Source organism: Perca flavescens, chromosome 5, assembly GCF_004354835.1.
Source record: "Perca flavescens isolate YP-PL-M2 chromosome 5, PFLA_1.0, whole genome shotgun sequence".
In the NCBI taxonomy this organism is placed as follows: domain Eukaryota; kingdom Metazoa; phylum Chordata; class Actinopteri; order Perciformes; family Percidae; genus Perca; species Perca flavescens.
Genome location: NC_041335.1, coordinates 8,230,378 through 8,250,214, shown reverse-complemented (window position 1 = coordinate 8,250,214; position 19,837 = coordinate 8,230,378). Strand labels below are relative to the sequence as shown.

At 38.5% G+C, this 19,837-nt stretch overlaps 1 protein-coding gene across 2 annotated transcripts in view; it reads left to right on the top strand.

The window, feature by feature from the left end:
- Positions 1 to 19,837, top strand: part of npdc1b (neural proliferation, differentiation and control, 1b) — a 30,629-nt gene that overhangs the window by 5,442 nt on the left and 5,350 nt on the right. The window contains exons 2-6 of one of the 2 annotated variants that reach the window (XM_028577175.1): positions 8,105 to 8,263; positions 13,352 to 13,441; positions 13,529 to 13,738; positions 16,481 to 16,547; positions 17,272 to 17,350. In XM_028577175.1, the coding sequence (XP_028432976.1) occupies positions 8,105 to 8,263; positions 13,352 to 13,441; positions 13,529 to 13,738; positions 16,481 to 16,547; positions 17,272 to 17,350 (605 nt within the window). The remainder of the gene's footprint in view (positions 1 to 8,104; positions 8,264 to 13,351; positions 13,442 to 13,528; positions 13,739 to 16,480; positions 16,548 to 17,271; positions 17,351 to 19,837) is intronic. The other variant, XM_028577176.1, reaches the window with a different exon arrangement.

Genomic DNA, 19,837 nt, shown 5'->3' with positions numbered 1-19,837 from the left:
CACAGAGACACACAAACCTCTCCACCACGATAAGGTGATGGTTCACGGAGAAGACTTTCTGAGCACATTTATGGTAAACACAAGATTTAAAGTGGTGCTTTTGCAGGATTAATTGTGGAGAAACTCAGTTTTACAGATGGTTAATTAACTACATTTTTATTGTGCTTTTCTAGTCTTAACCACCTCTCAAAGCGCACAGCTCTGTCAATTAAATCAACTAATTGATTAGTCGACAAAATCGTATGAGTGTTAGTAGACTAAGAATTTCTTTAGTCAAGGACAGCCCTATTAAATTCCCTGTTAATGCCACACAATTTTTGGATGTGCGATTAACGCATGCACGTTCTGTGATGTGATCGACCTGCTCCGTAATTTGGGAAATCAGGAAGCTATGCAGCAGTTACATTGTGGAAAGTGTTGCCAAATTGCAATACTTGGGTTAGGGGTTAGGAGGAGTGTGGAAAGAGAGAAAAGGCGAGAGAGGGGGGGTGTGTGTTTCGGTGAGCAACGCTATAGTTGCATAATTTGGGCCGTTTCCATGTAGTTATATAGTCACTGATATGGTCATAACCAATACAGTGCTCAATTACCTATTTTTGAGGGGGAAATAAACTAAAACTTTTTAGCTGCGAAGACATGACCTGTCCTCCGGAGGACATCCAGCAGACCGTAGATTGTTGTCGGATGCGGCAGGCGAGGAATGCGGCCGGGGAAGAAGCAGAAGCAAGGATGCCACCGGGCATCGATATTACAAATCCCACTATGGCCACGCCAAGACCCGCCCTTCAATAGCATTCACACTACTATTGGCCAGGCGGCCATGCTTACATGTACAAGTCCTATACCCTGGCCAGTCCCCTAACCCTAACCTTAACCACTCAAGGTGAAATGCCTAACCCCAACCAATAAAGCTGCTTCGCACAGCGGGTCTTGGCGTAGCCATAGTGGGATTTGTAATTTTGCCGTCCAGGCAGGCCTGCTAGCCAGCTAAGGAAACTACCAAATAGATCGCCACTGACAAGAGTCCTACTAACCAACAGCAGATTGTTCACACACAAAATGAATATATATGCTACAAATGCACACGGAACTGCTGCATGTCGATTATCACCTAAGCCGGGCTGAACACACTCACTCATCCCAGACGGCAGCTAGCAGCTAACAGGATAGGTGAATTTAAACAATGTCTGAGTTGAAAAAGCATCTTGTTGTCATGTAAGGCCCCCTGTTTCACAGACATTTTAATTGTATTTTGTGTCTGTTAAGAGGCACAAAGGCACTCTTTAACTTATGCCCCCAAAACTGCCGTTTTAGCTAACTGGGAGCTGCTCCTAGCAACCCCAGTTTGCTAGGACCGATTCGGCTCGTTTTTATTTGCTATCGACAGTACTAACATAGTTATAGAAATCAAGATTAACGTAAAAATTGGCCGGAATTCTCCTTTTAAATTAACTTCCAATGCTCATTAAACTGTAGCTAACATTAGCATTGTATGTGCAAATGGTTTTAGTTGGCAAACGTATGTACTGATGTAAGATGTACAGTGTCAGTTAGTTCATTCAGATCTGTAGCTGCATTGCATCTTACTACACTGTCTCAACAGTCAGTCAGACTGGAAAACTCCCACAGTGGACCAGCTCTCCAGAGCTACAATGATGCAGCGCAGTCGATTTTTCTGACATGTTATTAAGACATGAAGCATTAGCTAGCGTTAGCGTCAGTTCAAATAATACTCCCCAACACGGTCGTGGAGTGACCCCAATTTCCCCTGTTAACGATTTGTAGCTGTACAGTTAGTGCTAGACACAGTTAACTCCTTTCACTGTACCAATAATTTTGTACATAGCATAGTCATGTAGTTACAACAAAATATAGTTTAATATCAACTCTGTTCAGAGCGAATGGTACATTATTTTAATAAATGCAAGGATCCCAATATTTTCGGCCAAGTCTGTGTAGTTTCAGCTCTTTTTTTTTTTTTTTTTTTCTTCTGGAAATGAACTGAGTGCAGCTACTTCATCTGAGACACACAATATCAGTGTGGTCTATACTGTGGCTGAGAAACAGGGCAGCATATTGTCCCAGTGCGTTCTCCTTTCCATCATCCAGTTAAAGCTTTGCATAGATTACACACTGCTGTTGTAGTCTCCAAGGGCAGGCCAATTTGTGTATGAATGAGGTGTACAGTTTGATAGCAGTCGTGGCATTATTCATAGTGCAGCAAGGGTCATTACATAAACATATGCACCCACATTACTGTTGCCAAGTAGCAAGTAGCAAAAAGTAATAACATTACAGAATCATTTCATTGTGTGAAATATATGTGCCTTTTTGAAAATTAATTAAATTCTTTAAAAGAAATTGTAAATTTAAACTAAACTCTTTTTTTTTTTTTAGCACTTACAGCTATTGTTAGACTATTAAGTATTGATTGGTAAAGATTAACAAATCATTTTATTTCATGGCCTGACCACAGTTTTAAATAATTTTTTTAAGAGCTAGGCTACATTGTATCAAGTGTGAAATAACTCCCATATTTTTGGGGACTATGCCAATCTAAGGTCATATGGTAATCTTTTTGGTCAAAATAAAATAATTTATTTAAAATGTACACTAACTTATTTCACCAATTAATTGGTAACGTCCGTTACATTCAAATTAGTTGCTACAAAGCTAATTAAGACTATCCAGCTCCACACAACTCTCTCTGGATTTGTCAGTATGGCTATGTTCAGAAGATTGTGTCATCCGACGACTTTTGCGCGCAGAAACGCAAGTGAATACAATTACCTTTTCCGAAGAGTCCATCATGATCATGTTTTTTTTTAATCCTCCGTGTCCTCCTTGGCTACTAGCAACTGTGTGGAGGAGGGGTGGGGGCTGTGCGCGATCACGGAAGGCTTGTATCATGTGGACGCGCTGACAGTTTTGTTGTCATTACTTAGAATTCCTCATCGGGGCGACAGAAGCTACGCACTATAGCTTTAATTACAAAAACAAAGCGGCGCTAGATGGCAGAAGGGTACTTTACAGCAACAGTTTGAGTTTCAACACCTGCAAAAAGCCTCCAGATCCTGGAAGAGTTAACTGTATCAAAGTTTTTTCCCATTCAAATCTGTTTGTGTATGATGCCTGTGAAGATGTCAATATGCCATATTCGTTTCTTGTTGCCTGAGGTAGCGTATGGAACCACATGTAGCATAGCCTACAAACTGTAGTTTTTTTTTGTCAACGCCACATCTGTTGTTTACATTACTCACCCGCAATGTCTTGTAAGCATCTAATCAGCAAAGGAGCAGCCAAACTTTCTGTGCTGTGTTCTTTGACACAAATTTCTTCTTTTTCCTGATATTTCTATAGGCTCTAATTAAGACATAAGGAGGAGGAATCTGAACATGAAGCTCCTTTTTTCATATTATTTTACTCTTCCATTGTTTGAAGCATTAACATTTTTCATTATACTGGATGTTCTGACGCTGACAAAAGTATGCCAGACTGAACCTGAATTTAACTTTTACAATAACATAAATACTGACTGTGGCTATTACACAAAGCAACAGTTCATCAATAATAGTGAACATAAGTACGGAATATCTTTCATCCATTTTAACAGCAGATGTCTGTATTCAAATATTCAGATTATAAAGAAATATTTGGGGCAGTTCAATAAACTTTTAATTATTATAGTCGTATAAGAAACATGGCTTATTGCTTCTTCCCACCATAAAGACATCCTGCAACTAGGACTACAGTTGAAAATTAGCTGACTGGCTAACACTGGCGCATTTACAGAAATGTTGATTAATGTGCATTGTCCTAATCTAAATATTATTGGCGTTCGTAGTCTTGTTCTCTTTATTTATTTATTTATTTTATACTGTACAACCAGTAAAACATGTCCTGTTCTGTAGACATGGTTTTTATTTATTTATTCATTGTTGTTAGTTGAAATAAACCTTGTATTGTAAGAAAACTTGTTTAATTTGTTATGAATCTATTTTGATGTGCTTTCTTGTAACTTTTGTAATTTTACATGTTTAAAAATATCGAAATTAATATCGATATCGCAGTATTCATAATCAATATCGCAATATCACATTTTGTCAATATCGTGCAACCCTAGAGTGTATCTCGATTTAATTATGCATGGGAAAAATTAAGAATGTCACATTCAGTTGTGTGTATAGGAAACCAGGATCCAACGTTGAAATATGGAAAGAATGTTAAACAAAGTAAAGCCTAAAGTCAACTACATCTGTGGGGCTTTTAACATAGATTTGTTCAATCCCAACAAACACAAATTGACAAAATATATTATTGAATCTTTGTATAGTTTGAGTCTTTTTTTTTTTCCAACAATCACAAAACCATCCAGAATAACCACTCATGTTGCCACTCAGATGTATGTCAACAATATGGAAAGCAACGCTGTAAGTGAAATATTAATTACTGATATAAGTGACCACCTGCCAATCTTTGCGACTCATGAATGTAACTATGGTAGGAAAAGGGAATGCATTGGGAGGGGTCTTCACAGATTAAATACAGGAGAGTAAGAACCTAGGAATCTATATCTGCATTTAGAAATGAGTTAATACATTTAAATTGGAAGGAAGTGAGCGAGGAAGCTGACATCAATAGATGCTGTATTGATGCCTCGCTCACTTCCTTCCAATTTTAATAACTTATTCTAAGATAGATAGATAGATAGATAGATAGATAGATAGATAGATAGATAGAGATTCTTTTTTGTTGCATTTTAGGCCTTTATTTGTGACAAGACAGCTTAGACATGAAAGGGGAAAGACATGCAGCAAAGGGCCACAGGTTGGAATCAAACCCACGGCTACTGCGTCGAGGATTGAGCCTCTGTATATGGGCGCACACTCTATCAGGTGAGCTACCCAGGTATAGATATATTTAAAACTTCATACAATAAAAACTGTCCACTAAAACAAGATGGCAATAAAAGGAAATATTCAACAACAACAAAAAACTGGATGTCCAAGGGACTTCAAAATGCCTGTAAAAAAAAGAATACTCTTTATAGAAATTTTATAAAATACAGACGGAAGGAAGCAGAGTTAAAGTATAAGAAATATAAAAACAAATTATATTGTTATTATAATACAATCCTAGAGAATAACAAAAATAATGTGAAAGGAATATGGAATACAGTAAATAAACTTATTAGAAAAGACAAATTTAAATTATCCAGAACATTTCATGGGCAATGACAGGACACAAATATGAATGATGTGGTTGATAGATTTAACAATTTTTTTGTTAATGTGGGCCCTAAACTGGCTAAAGATAACAAAAGCACAGGGAAGAAATACTGAGAATTCTGAGAAGGACCATGTGGATAGAAACCCAAAGTCAATGTTTTTTGGAACTGTAGAACATAAAGAAATTATAGATATTGTAAGTAAAAGTATGAATAAAACTTGATTTATAAGATATTAATATGTCTCTTAATTTCATTTCATGTTTATTTGAATAGGGACAGATGCTACAACATAGAAATTTGTGCAACAAATCTCCAATGCACAGCATCACAGCATTTATAACTATTTCTAATGCCTTGTAATGACATTGTAATACATAAAGCGCATAAACATACATGACACATCCATCTTTTTCTACTTTACACACCAGCCTGAAACAAACCTTTTATCCTTGACTTGTGCCTCTGTGCAGTGACTCATCCACTGATGATGTCACACCTCCTTCGTTGCCATGACAGTCGCCAAGGCAACCTGTGTCTACGTTCCTGTAGCGGAGACAAGAGCATTTCTGACAAGAAAGCTAAAGGGGTTAATATTGATAGCTGGATCTAACTATCTTCCCCAGCCACAGCACAGCTTTATTCGTCTCTGCTGTTGGGCTCAGATGTCTTCTGGTAACTAAGAAAACACCGTGAGAAGTAAATGGATGCAATAGATACTCCCTTTGGGAAAGCACGAACAGCAATGACTCAGTGAGAGTATTGTAGGTGTATAATGAAGGATAAACCCAACCCTATTTCATTCACCTTTTGAAACTGACAGGAACAGTATTTTTTGCTTTAATTAATTGTATACATCAAAGTATTTAAGTGATGTTACGAGGATGAGAAGATAATATAATCCTGGTTGGTTGCTCTCTGATGATTGCTGATTGAAGGTAATTGTAAAATTACCATTATATTTAATGATAATAATAATCTGGCTGTCATATGACAGGTGCTAGTTGCTGCCAAAGGCTGACTTTTTTTCTTGAGATTCCTTGTAATAAAGCTTGGCTATCATCTGTAACCTTAAAGGTGCAAGATGTAATCCTGACAGCTAGCGTTTAAAATAGTTACTGCAGTCCAAATTCAAAATACTGGAGAGAGTCGTCTCCCCCACCCCCTCCTCCCCAGAGTTCACGGAGGTTGCCAGGTTGAGATCACAGGATCCACATCACTGGTGCTAGACACTTGTCTCACATAGCCAGACATTAGTCCACAGCACAGCGGGGTAGCTAACGTTAGATGCTGGCTATACTAAGAGTTATAAGAAAAAATAACTCACCGTTGTCTGCTACGGCCACTGATCAGGCTACACATTGTAAACAGCCATGGCCCGCTTGCCTGGTCCTCCGGTAACGTTAGCTAACATTAGCAGTTGTGGCATGTTAGCATTGTGGCATATTAGCCTTGTGGCATGTTAGCGTTGTGGCGTGTTAACGTTGTGGCATGTTAGCATTGTGGCATTAGCCAGGACCAGTAGGGATCACTTTACTTGCTGTGTCTCATTTATTTTGCGAGTAACCAACTCGGGTACTCCAGCTATATAAGTCAATATGAGTACACAAATGTTGAAATGATTTGCTTCCATGGCTGTACTACAGCTGTAGCGCACTGGGTTTACGTTTTTACAGGTATATCTGTTAATCCGGCCCGGCTGTCACGTTTATATGACCTATGAAACCATGGGTTTTTGTCTGCATCAACATGACAATAATTACCATTGAGTCCACTCATAGCAGTTGAAACTGAAAGCTACAAAGTAAAAAATTGGATCCATAAAACAAAAGTTAATCCTCCAACACTTCTGTTGTGAAATACCATGTTCTTTATACCATTCCACAGTATACAGGGATATACTGGATATACAGGTCCGAACACCCCCCCATCAATGAAATGTAACTGACACTTCACTGCAATACAAACAAATATATTTATTCACCTCTGTTCACACACACAATGAGGCATATTTTCAGTTGTGATTGAACTGTATTTTTTTAGTTACTATATAGGCCAACTTTGATCTTGACAAATTGGCTAAGCATTCTGTAGCAAATAACAATAAACCAACTATTAATTACATTATCTTAATGCAGTGTAACTACTTCAGCATGTAAATAAAGCACCTAAAATACAAACGTGAGCAAGGGCGTTCAGCTATCACTATCGAATCAACAGCCACGTGGAATTTAGCTAGCAGGTGAAGAATACAAACAACGATAATCACCAGTTAACTTAATTTAAATTTTCAAGACCAGGCTAAAATGAACTGACAAATTAAGTTATACGACTTACAGTTCTAAAGGACGTACACACGATCTCAACTGGCTTATCATCTGGACAGCGTCTCTTTTTCCTTTCTCCTTTTTTCTGCCGAGTGACGCGCTATTCTCCAACATGCACTCTAACAATGCAGCCCTATTTCTGATACCGTAGGGGGCAGAAATGTTGCCGTGGGGGGGCCACCACGGTCAAATCAACATAGAGGAAACACTGCACTCCTAGACATGAAAGTAGTACCAATCTTCTCATCTATCTGTAAGAAAGTAAAGCACAGCATTCCCCAAAATGTTAAACTATTCCTTTTAAAATGTCAATACATTTTTTTTTTGAAAATTGTATTAAATTTTCCAAAACTGTAATTTTTGTTTTTATGTAAAATTAAGATTTCAGACTGTTGAATGTTATTTAAAAATAGAAAATATGAGTAGTTTAAAGTTATTGTACGTAGTTTGTCTCCCCCAATTCTAAGTAGTGACAACAAAACTGTTGAGCCTTCTGTGATCGTGCACCCAACCCCCCGTAAATAATTCTGGCTCATTGCTTCCTTCACAGGATCTCATCTGTGCCCTCGGAGTTTAGACTGTGCCCGGGCAGGACGGGACTTCTGCCAGCCCGGCAGCTCACACTGCGGACCCTGCCTGCGCCCTCTGGTGGAGAACTCCCATGGCCGCTGTGTGGTCAAGAGGAGGCGTGCTCCTCACTCCATTAAAGGTAGGTGGTAGCAAGAAATCTCTGCATTGTTCATTATAGTCTAAATTACAAAACAACATAGAGCATACATAATAAGGGAAACGGAAGCCTTTTTTGGAAGTTTGACCCAAACTAGGGACTGAAAGTCATGATATCTCAGTCTCTACTGCTTAGATTTTCTATCTGTCTCTTGTGATTTCAATTTTGTGGAAGTGCATTGTTAAATCACTGGAGTTCTTCTTTAAGTTATTATTTTACACCAAATGCAAGATTTTGACCAATATAGGTTTTTGAAGGCTAATATCAGTACCAGTATTTTTTTGGGGGGATTAATGTGTCTCTCAACAAGTCTCCCAACTTTGTGGAATCGTGGGGCGGCCTCTAGCTCACCCCGTAAGAGCGTTCACCCCATTTTGGCTGAGTCCTGCAGCGGCACGGGTTTGAATCCGACCTGCTGCGCTTTGCTGCGTGTCGTCCCCCATCTCTCTCCCCCTTTCCAGTCTATCCACTGTCACTATATATTAAAGGGAAAAGCCCCAAAAAAAAAAAAAAAAAACTTTGTGGAATCGCTGGAGTAACCATTTACATACTGGTTTGTTGGTGTTTGGTTAATAACTTGAGTAGATGCTTGTCTACTATAAGTGACCTCATTTACAACCTTCACAAGCAACACATCTTTTTGTTGTTGTAGTTGTTTTAGTTTTTTTGTCTGGATCGTCCTATTTTTCAGTGGTGGAATGTAACTAAGTACATTTACTCAAGTATTGTACTTAAGTACAAATTTGAGGTACTTGTACTTCTTTTCTTTCTTTTCTTTTCATGCCACTTTCTGCTTCTACTCCACTACATTTCAGAGAGAAATATTGCACTTTTTACTCCACTACATTAATCCGACAGCTTTAGTTACTGGTTACTTTACAAATTAAGATTTTTGCAGCACACAAAACACATGTAGTTTATAAAATCTGTTGTTTTATTATAAACTACCAAACAATACAGCCTACAAGTCCAGCTGAAATGATTTGCCTATTGTCGCAAATGCGACCAAAATTTGTAAGGGTGCGACTAAGATTTTTCCTAGGTCGCACCAGTGCACCTAACTAATGTTAACTAGCATGTTAGTTAGCTATAATTAGCCTGTGCCCATGTTATCTCCTTACATCCACCTACACTCTCCGTATCTCTAAGATTGGGAATGATTGAGATTTCTCTTGGCACAGCTACCAGAAGACTTCTAACTTTCAGACACGTTGCTCACGTCACATTCTCTCAGTTGGAGGCTGCGCAGTAAAGCTGGCCATCACCATTTTTTTGTACGTCACTTGACTGCGAATAACTTTACATCTGAAGCGTTTAAAGACTCTATTTGTCCATTGTTTATTTATAAAGAAACACGACAATGTATAAATGGCTCCATTACCTTGTACCTCACGTTATAGCTCGATAGCAGACGTTTTTGTAAAAATAAGCTAACGATTGTGTCATAACCAAGTGACTTACTGTCGCACAGTAGAGGAATTACCGTACAGTACAGAAGAAGCTCGCAGGCTGTTTCGACTTACATTAGCTGTTAAGTTTAAATTACTAATGTTAACTTGCATGTTAGTTAGCAATAATTATCCTGTGCTTATGTTATCTCCTTACATATACCTACACTCTCCGTCTCTGTAAGATTGGAAATGATTGAGATTTCTCTTGTCACAGCTACCAGAAGACTTACAACTTTCAGACACGTTGCTCACGTCACATTTACGTTGTCTCTGTCAGTTGGAGGCTGCGCAGTAAAGCAAGTGATCACCGGAAAAGTGCTTCTAATAGCCTTCACTGGTCTCCGTCCAGAGCAACGGGGTCTATTGGTCCATTATATACTGTCTATTGGTGCTTTTCCATTACATGGTACCTACTCGCCTCGACTCTACTCGCCTTTTTTGGTTTTCCATTACGAAAAAAAGTACCTGGTACCTGCTAACAGATACTTTTTTTAGTACCTGCTCAGTCAAGGTTCCAAGCGAGCTGAGGCGAGCCGAGAAGGTAACGTGAAACCCTGCAGGCAGCTGATTGGTCGGAAAGAAGCGTCACTGATCACTGCATTGCTATCCAGAGACAGCATTTTTAAATAGTTTAGCCAGCTGTGTTTTTTTGCTGCCGCAGGCTCCACGCAGAGCTTTCTCCGTAGCATACAAGTGGCCTGATGGTTATACTGGTGCGCTGGTGTGTGCATGTGTGATGTGTGTGTGTCGAGTCGCCGTATGTGTGTGTGTGGGGAGCTTGTGAGCAAGGGAGAAGTGAGAGAGTGACGGCGATTATCTCCGCAGCGAGTAGCGACTCTAGAGTCATATATATGTGACCACGGTGGGAAATCTGGGGCAGTAAACGTTAACTATCTCTTTGATATCATGTTGTTTACGGAGACGGAGAACCAGGAAATGCGTCGGGGATATGCAAGGGGGTAAGCTTCGCTTCAGAACTCAATCCATCATGGCGCCATTTTGTTGCTAACTGGCCATCACCTCCTGTTAGCATTCCGCTGACCGCCATTTTTTTTTTACGTCACTTGACTGCGAATAAATTTACATCAGAAATGTTTGAAGACTCTATTTGTCCGTTGTTTAGTTCCAAAGAAACACGACAATGTATAAAAGGCTTCATTACCTTGTACCTCACGTTATGGCTCCGTAGCAGACGTTTTTGTAAAAATAAGCTAACGATTGTGTCATAACCAAGTGACTTACTGTTGCATAGTAGAGGAATTACCGTATAGTACAGGAGAAGCTCGCAGGCAGTTTTGACTTACATGAGATGTTTAGGTTTAATTACTACCACTGTATATATATATATATATATATATATATATATATATATATATATATATATATATATATATATAAAATATATATATATATATATATATAAAAAATATATATATATTTTTTTTTTTTATATATCCTAGGCATATAATATATTTTTTTTAATATATCCTAGGCTATTTATTTTAGATAACTTTCATTTACATGTGTTGCAGCTGTATATTTTCAAACTGGTAAAGGAAACCCTGTCTTTGCATTTTATTTCAATCACAATCTGTTTTAATAAAAGAGCTTGTGAAAAGTGGCTTTGACTTAAAACTGAACATTTAGCCCACTTTGTAAAAAAATACAGAGCTATATATCGTGTATCGCCATTCAGCGTTACGGCGATGCGAGGAAAAATTTGGGTGCACCAAATTTTGTGCTGGTGCACCTAAATAAAAAAAGTTAGGCACACCAGTGCAACCAAGGCAAAAAGTTAGTGTGGAGCCCTGCACTTCCAATCCAGGACTTTTACTTGTAACAGACAATTTGTACAGTGTGGTATTAGTACTTTTATTTAAAGGTACAATATGTAACATTTCTGCATTAAAATGTCTAAAAACGACCGTACCTATGTTATATAATTTTTTTGAGTTGCACTATCCCAAATGTTTCCACCAAATGCCAAACCCAGAGAAATCTGTTATTTTATTTCTGACATGGGACGTTTCCTTTAGTTGCCTGTCACTGGCGTTGTATAACCTTTCACCCTCTATACTCGTAACTTCCATCAAAACACTGGCACCCAGATGATACAGTACGTTCGAAAGTAATTGTAAATCATACAATGTCACAGAAAAAAATACTCGTAACTGTAATACTGCTTTTCATCAGGGCATCATTTTGTGATTAATTACATGCCACTTTGCAACACAGTAATACAGCAGAGATCTTATTTATTGATACATATCAATATCGATCCAGCTTAACATTTCTACAATGTGCTGGTTGACAAGTAACTAACGTTAATGCTAATGCTTGGTGGATAACATTATAGGGTTACAACATCGTTCAACACGCTCATAAAGTTATTAGTATGATTGTTTTGACCATGGATAAAAGCAGCACTGGGCTAACCCACAAATGAGTTCACCAGTAACGTTTACATGACCCTATATAGACAACTAATCTAATGCTAATTTAGCCATCTAGCACACCCCAGTCTGTCTGCCTCAGTCCCCCGGCGCAAAGAAACTTCATTCGGGAGGGGAGCTGACAACAGCCCCGGGACATGTAGCAATAGCTAGTTACCGTTAGCCCCTAGCCAGCCAACAGCCAGCCACTATCATTACAGCAATCCGTACCCGGCCAGCACTTAACTCCAGTGCCGGGTGCTTACGACGCTAACGGCAGTTTAATGCCCCCCTTCGCGTTTAGCTGTCCTTACAGTTAGTTAAATCAACCCAACAAAAGGTGGGTTAAGCACCAAAATGAATGGGGGAGATCATTCCGGGCAGCTTGGCAATGTTCTGCTCCTGCACAACAGCCTTCGAATGTCCTCGCCATCCCGGAGGCAAAATTACGAATCCTACTATAGCCACGCCAAGACCCGACCTACAAAGCAGCTCGATTGGTTGGGGTTGGGCATTTCACCTCGAGTGGTTAAGGTTAGGGTTAGGGGATTGGTCAGGGGATAGGACCTGTACATGTAAGCATGGACGCCTGGCCAATAGTAGTGTGTGAACGCTATTGAAGGGCGGGTCTTGGCGTGGCCATAGTGGGATTCGTAATACCGCGACCCGGAGATTCCCCCGGAAATCCCCACGTCTCTCAGCGTAGTGTGGTTTTAGCTGCTGGCTAATGTTAGCTTGCTGGCTCACTAGCTAACTGGTCAGCTACCAATACAGATGGAATCAAGAAAAACGTAATTATGTTGGGGAAAATGCAGCTATTTCATTAGAATGACATGAATAAACGTAACGTGAATAAACTTGAATGGGTACACTCGTCCGTGAAGAGATTCTAATCAACAATACAAAACAATTAAAAACTAGAACTCCCATAACTCGACGCAACTTCCCAACATCATCAAAAGTCTGTGTTAACAATCCATTGTTTGCATTGAGAGACTCCTAGCGGCAGAAAGTTACATATTGTATGTTTAAGTGAAGCATCTGAATACTTTTTCCACCACTATTTTCCCTATGCACTTTTACCTCTTTTGAGGGTTGGAATAATAATAGTGTTTGGATTGACCACTTTTGTATAAATTAGTCTTTTGTTAAAGTCAGCAACGGATTCTGAATTTATGTTCCTCCAGGTAAGGTGAGCACTTATCCTGAGCTGGATGAGGAGATTGACTTCCTCTCTGCCATCATCAGTGAACAGAGAACTGAGTCCAGGCTGCCAGGTACTGGATAGGCCAGTATTAGACTCATATTCATATTTACCCCTACATTCCTGCTGACATAACGACTAAAAATGTTTTATTCCTTAGCTCCACCTTCCCAAGACATCTCTAAACCTAAATCAAAGCAGCTCGGTGAGCCCGGCCACGCCCATAGAGCATCTGCCACAGAGCAGCCCATGAGCCAGAGCGCTTTGTTCACCAGCGTGGCTCCACCCACCACCACCACAAACCACACTCCTGCTCTGCTCAGCGATCCCATCATTCTCCCCTACCCTTCTAATGACTATGTCTTCATCAGTAAGTCTTTTCTGTTATTTAGCCATGACGTAATTTCTCTTTTTTAATTGTACTTCTTGAGCTTGAAGTAGTATTAGAGTGCTGTGGTAAGATTTAGTTTAATGGATATATATACAGTACAGGCCAAAAGTTTGGACACACCTTCTCATTCAATGAGTTTCTTTTTTATTTTCATGACTATTTACATTGTAGATTCTCACTGAAGGCATCAAAACTATGAATGAACACATATGGAATTATGTACTTAACAAAAAAGTGTGAAATAACTGAAAACACATCTTATATTTTAAGATTCTTCAAAGTAGCGACTCTTTCCTTTTTTATTAATAAGGGAAAAAATTCCACTAATTAACCCTGACAAAGCACACCTGTGAAGTGAAAACCATTTCAGGTGACTACCTCATGAAGCTCATTGAGAGAACACCAAGGGTTTGCAGAGTTACCAAAAAAACCAAAGGGTGGCTACTTTGAAGAATCTAAAATATAAGACATGTTTTCAGTTATTTCACACTTTTTTGTTAAGTACATAATTCCATATGTGTTCATTCATCGTTTTGATGCCTTCAGTGAGAATCTACAATGTAAATAGTCATGAAAATAAAGAAAACGCATTGAATGAGAAGGTGTGTCCAAACTTTTGGCCTGTACTGTATATATTAAGGTAACACATTTATAAAAAACACGACAAAAATATTAGTAGAGGACAACACAGTAGCCCAGCAAAAATCTGAATGATTTGTTGAATGAAGTGTTTTAATCTATTTTAGAAGAATGCTTGATTTCAGTGAAGTTGACATTTATTGTCCCACAAGAGGAAATTAGTTTTGCAGCAAGGACACATTAAATCTAAACACAGTAAGACAATAAGAAATTTGAAGACATTAAAAGTTCTTTGTACTAAAAGTACTATACGCACAATACAGAATACAATACAAGATTAATATGCAACAATGGGGGACGTTTCTGAGCAACCAATAGAGTGGGATGTGTGTTTAGAGGCTCCCTCAGATTTTGATTAAAACTTATTTATTTATGTCATTTGCAATTTATTTGGAAAAAAAAAGTCTTTCAAAATAGATACCCAAGTCAATTCCATCCTAGCTAGAATTTAGTTTAGAAGAGTTATAATGTCTGGAAGAAACCCCAAAGCTCATGCTACAGTCCAGCAGCCGAGGCCTACCCCGCAGGTGTTGCCCTCCCCTACAGTACTTTGTCTCCGCCCCGCGGCACGACATCACCCGGCCCAAACATTCTAGCTAACTACACAGAGCCCTTGAAGTTACAACTGCTAGCATGTCTGAGACAAGACATTGCGGAGATTTTTTAAACCGAACTCCGAGCGGCACTAGGGTATGACCTGTCTGCAATCAGAGCTGACCTACAATCCATGAAAACACAACTCGCCAATGATAAAGCTGTCTCAGATGCCGAGTTGGCTTTACCCAAAAAAGGAATAGGTTAAATTGTTAAGTTAAGGTTTGCATGGGTCCAAAATGTTGGACCAGATCTGAAACCTACCCTATGGTCGACCTGAAGACACCCCATTAGATCAATTAACAAGCAACTGCAGACAAAAAGAGCTACAATATTGAAATTCCTCCTTTAACCCACTGCAATAACAATGAAACCTTCTGCGGCCAGCTGGGTTATAGATTGACAGAATCTAACAAGTTTAACAAATGTACTATCTGTCAATCAAATTCCAAAAAGTAATTGTCGTCTAAGATTACCTAAAATATTTTCTTGCGCAGTCATTATAACATACTGCTTCATAGCTGATACTGAGTTTGGATCCATTCAGATCCATTTGGTTATTAGACATATTGACACAGACCGGCGAGTATAATTTGGATTGGGGTCCTGGGTCAGCTCTCCATTCCTCAGAACTTAAGGGACCTGTGAAGACCATTAGTGCCAAGCTGTGCAAGTAACAAAAAGGCGGTTTCTGGTTTATTAGAATAAAGAGCTTTTATAACATATGGGAGAAATATGTTATAATAATTAGAATTAGAACAAATTAAGACTGCAGTCTGGAAACATGGACAATTTTAAAGCAGCAGCCTACGATGTAAGAAGAGCAGTAAAGGAGGCAACAAGGGACTACGGAAAGAAAGTGGATCTACAATTGCTGTAGGGCAACCCCAGACACGTGGGAGGGTTTAAGAACTATGAAATATTACAAACAACTAGTCATAGATAACATCTGCTCCTCACTACCCAGCACAGTGAACCAATTACAGTGTGCCTACCATCCCAAACTATCAATGGAAGACACCATAGCACACTTTCCACACTGCCCTATCTCACCTAGAGAAGAAGGGAGCCATGTGAGCATTTTTGCAATTTGAAGTAGATTTTATCGAAGATTCTTGGGAAATACCAGGATGTTATCAACCAAGGCAGCAGCAAGTAATCAACTTGAACTCCCCTCATTTTCAACCGTGGAAATAAAAATGGTCCATCATCCATCTTGACGTCAACAGGCATTCAAAGGTCAGAACAGAACTGGTATGGTACTGTGTCAATTAGTTCTGCCTCACTCTATTACTGTTATCAATGCTGTTTTCACTGTTGATTCCTGCAGGCCATAACCGACACAAAGACACTTTTCTGCAGCTCTTCTTTGAGCTCTACATTCTGCTTCAAACACGAGCTTTGAGTCAGAGATCATGTCTTCCTCTGATGCCAACAGATCTACATGGCGTGCTCTCCTTCTTACTGTGTGTTTGTATTTCTTCTCAGTCATGAGCAGTGTCTTCATCGTGGCAGGTTCGCTGGCTTTGGTCATAGCAGGGGCCTGTTGGGTCAGGTAAAATATGTATTCCTCCCTTTCTACACTACTGCATGCAACTCTCTTTTAGGAGTCTCCCTTTTAGGATTTGACAATAAAGATTTGATTTTATAGATTTAGTTTTCCATTCAGTATTATGACTTGAGGCATTGAGATTATAAAATACATGTTGAATATTGATAGAAACAATGGGCATCTTCAATTTAGGGCTGAAACTGACAATGTTTTCATTACTGATTAATCTGCCTTTCTCGATTAAATCGATTGCTTGGTTTATAAAATGTCAGAAACATACCTGTTATAATTTCCTAGATCCCAAGGAGATGTCTTCAAGTTGCTCGTTTTGTCTGTACAGCAGTCTAAAACAAAGACATTCTGTGTACTATCATAGAAGACTAAGGAAACTAGTCAATATTCATATTTGAGCCGCTGGAACCAAAACATTCTTGGCATTTTTGCTTAAAACAATTAATCAATTATCAAATTTAATATCCTGTCAATCAACTAATTAATTTAGCCTCCAATTGTTTGTGCTCTACTTCAATCAAAAATAAATTCTGTATCATAATTGAAGTGTTGCTCCACTAACTTGGTATTGCAGATTCATATTGTTGTAAAACCTAGACAGCAGTGCATGCCAATCAATTCAAAATGCAAAAACATCAGCAATTAAGTACTGTATACCTCTTGATTTCTGATTCACAATCTGCAAGTGGGTCACTTTTTAAAAACGTGTTTACAGATTGCAGAAAGGTGTGCGTTTAACTCAGAAAATGGACTACCCTGCATATAGACTGATGAGAGCCCAAGCCTTTAATTTGGTGAGTAGAACGTTTCTGTAATCTGTTTACTTGTTGTGTGTCAGTGTAGTTTTTCTAAACACTGATATCTTTATGTGTACCTATGCAGAAAACTACCACTACTACCATTTGTTTAAGTTAAACAATGGATCAACAAGCAGTCACATGCACTGGCCAACCCACAGAGACTTATCACCCCACTGCAGTTCCCTGCAGTTCTCAACTTCTCTTACAGCTCATTGTTTTTGGTTTTACAGACCAGCAGCAGCAGGCAGTGCTTTTCAGCAAATATGAAATGCTCTGGAAACCCACTGTACACTACCTGCTCAGCACCAAACAGCAGACTGATACAGTTAGAGACTATCTGGTGAACATAGTGGAGCATTAGGCAGTAAAGAGGCAAAGTTGTTTTTTCAGCAAACGGCAATGATCAGAGTCATAGCAGATTACGAGCATTTGGATGCTTGTTTCTTATTTAACTGACGAGAAGGAAAACTTAATTTTCTTTTAAAATAATCCATCGTGGTCATAACTATATGCTGATGCTCTGTTGAGTTATGTAAATCTTTTAGAAACATTTGATGTAGCTAATGACCTTTTGTTTCACATGACTACATTTGTAGCTATTTTGATAAAAATTTATTGGCTTTTATAATTATAACAATTGACGTATCAAAATGTATTTTAATAACTTAAGATCAGTGGAGCCTGTGGATGAGCCTGACTAAGTTTTGGGACGATTGGCCACTGGAACAAAGAAGCAGATGACATGACAGATTAAAATGGTGAAAGAATTTTGACTCTAGTCCAAGTCGTTTTCAAGATAGTTTCAAGATAGATAAACCACCTGCCAATTTTTTTGTGTTACAGTTGTGTCTTACAGCTTTTGCTACACAAACACCTTTGACAGAAAAATTTAATGAATGAAATTCACACAGTAGTGAATATAATAGCCTTGCGCCGTAGGGCTGGGTATCGTCAATGATTTTCTGAATTGATTTGATTCCAATTCACAAGGTCCCGAATAGATTTTTTTTTCCCGATTCAATTTAATTTTCGATTCCATATCAATTAGGTTAGGAACATTTCAGTTACAATACCAATTGAGCTTTAAATTTTAAGGCAATTCTACAATTGTACAAGGTTCCCTATAACCTGCTGCATTCATAAAAGTATCAATGTTCACATTAAGAACTGAACCCAAGCAGTTACATACTGTTTTTTTAACATGAACACACAATAAAGTGCATCTCTACAGACTACACTCCGTGAGTATTGAGTGACATTTTCATTCAGATATCTTGAGGTGGCAGAGGGACCCCTTTGAAAATGGCTATGCCAGTTTTTGCCCTCACCAAAATGTAGCCTAACTTTGGAGGAAACCCCCTTCCCGACAAGCTAGCATGACATAGTTGGTACCAATGGATTACTTAGATTCCATCAAAAAGAAAGATTGATTATTGGATTTTATGAATAAATTTTGTATTATTCAAATGAAAATGGATTTAAATTGGAAAATTTTGGTTTTTAAACCCAGCCCTAGAAGAAAGAATAATGAGAAGAAAAACAATAGAACTCCAGCGTGCGTCGCTGCTTGGACCCCTAACTAAATAGCTCTATGTCTGCTGAATCTGTAACTAAGCACCTTTTTTTTTTTTTTTTTTTTGACACTTTCACCATGTTGTGTTTACAGCTTTTTCTACTGGCCCAGTGGCAAAAAAACAACAACTATTGCAGCTATTATTATGTTGGATAACTATGTAATTCTAACCATCAAAAATTCATATTTCTCATAAACTGCATTATAGTGATAGTAAAAGTAGTAAGTGTAATAATTGTTTATATCGTATACTACTAGTTTACACATATTCTCTATTAGGCAAACAACTTTTTATGAGAAAAATGAATATATAAGTTGTAAGTTGTAAGTGTAATAATTTTGACTATTTTTGTTAAGCTAAATCAAATTTCAATACTTATTATGATGGGGCGGCAGTGGCTCAGGTGGTAGACCAGTCGCCTATCAATTGGAAGGTTGGTGGTTCGATCCCTGGCCTTGCATCCCATGTCGAGGTGTCCTTGAGCAAGACACTGTACCCTGAATTGCTCATGATGCTATGCCATTGATGTGTGAACGGTGAATGGTTCCTGTACTATTTTAAGGTGCTCTGAGTAGTTAAGACTAGAAAAGCGCTGTATAATATTACTCAGTAATACATCCCTACCCAAAGCATTTTGATGTTGAGTGTATTCTTATTCTGTATAATGGTTTACCAGAAATACAGAAATACAGTGCCAAAATCAAAGTTGAACTGTTAACTGTTGTCTGCTACAAAATAACCTAAATCTATGTGTTGTCAGTTCTTCAGAGCTCTTTTAATACAGAGAACAGAGAAAGTTTTAAATAGGCCAGCATATCATAACATGTTAATTTTATACTTTTTTGTGTTAATGTTGGACGCCTCCTTAACAATGTGATCCTTTTAAGTGGTTTCACAACTTGAACAT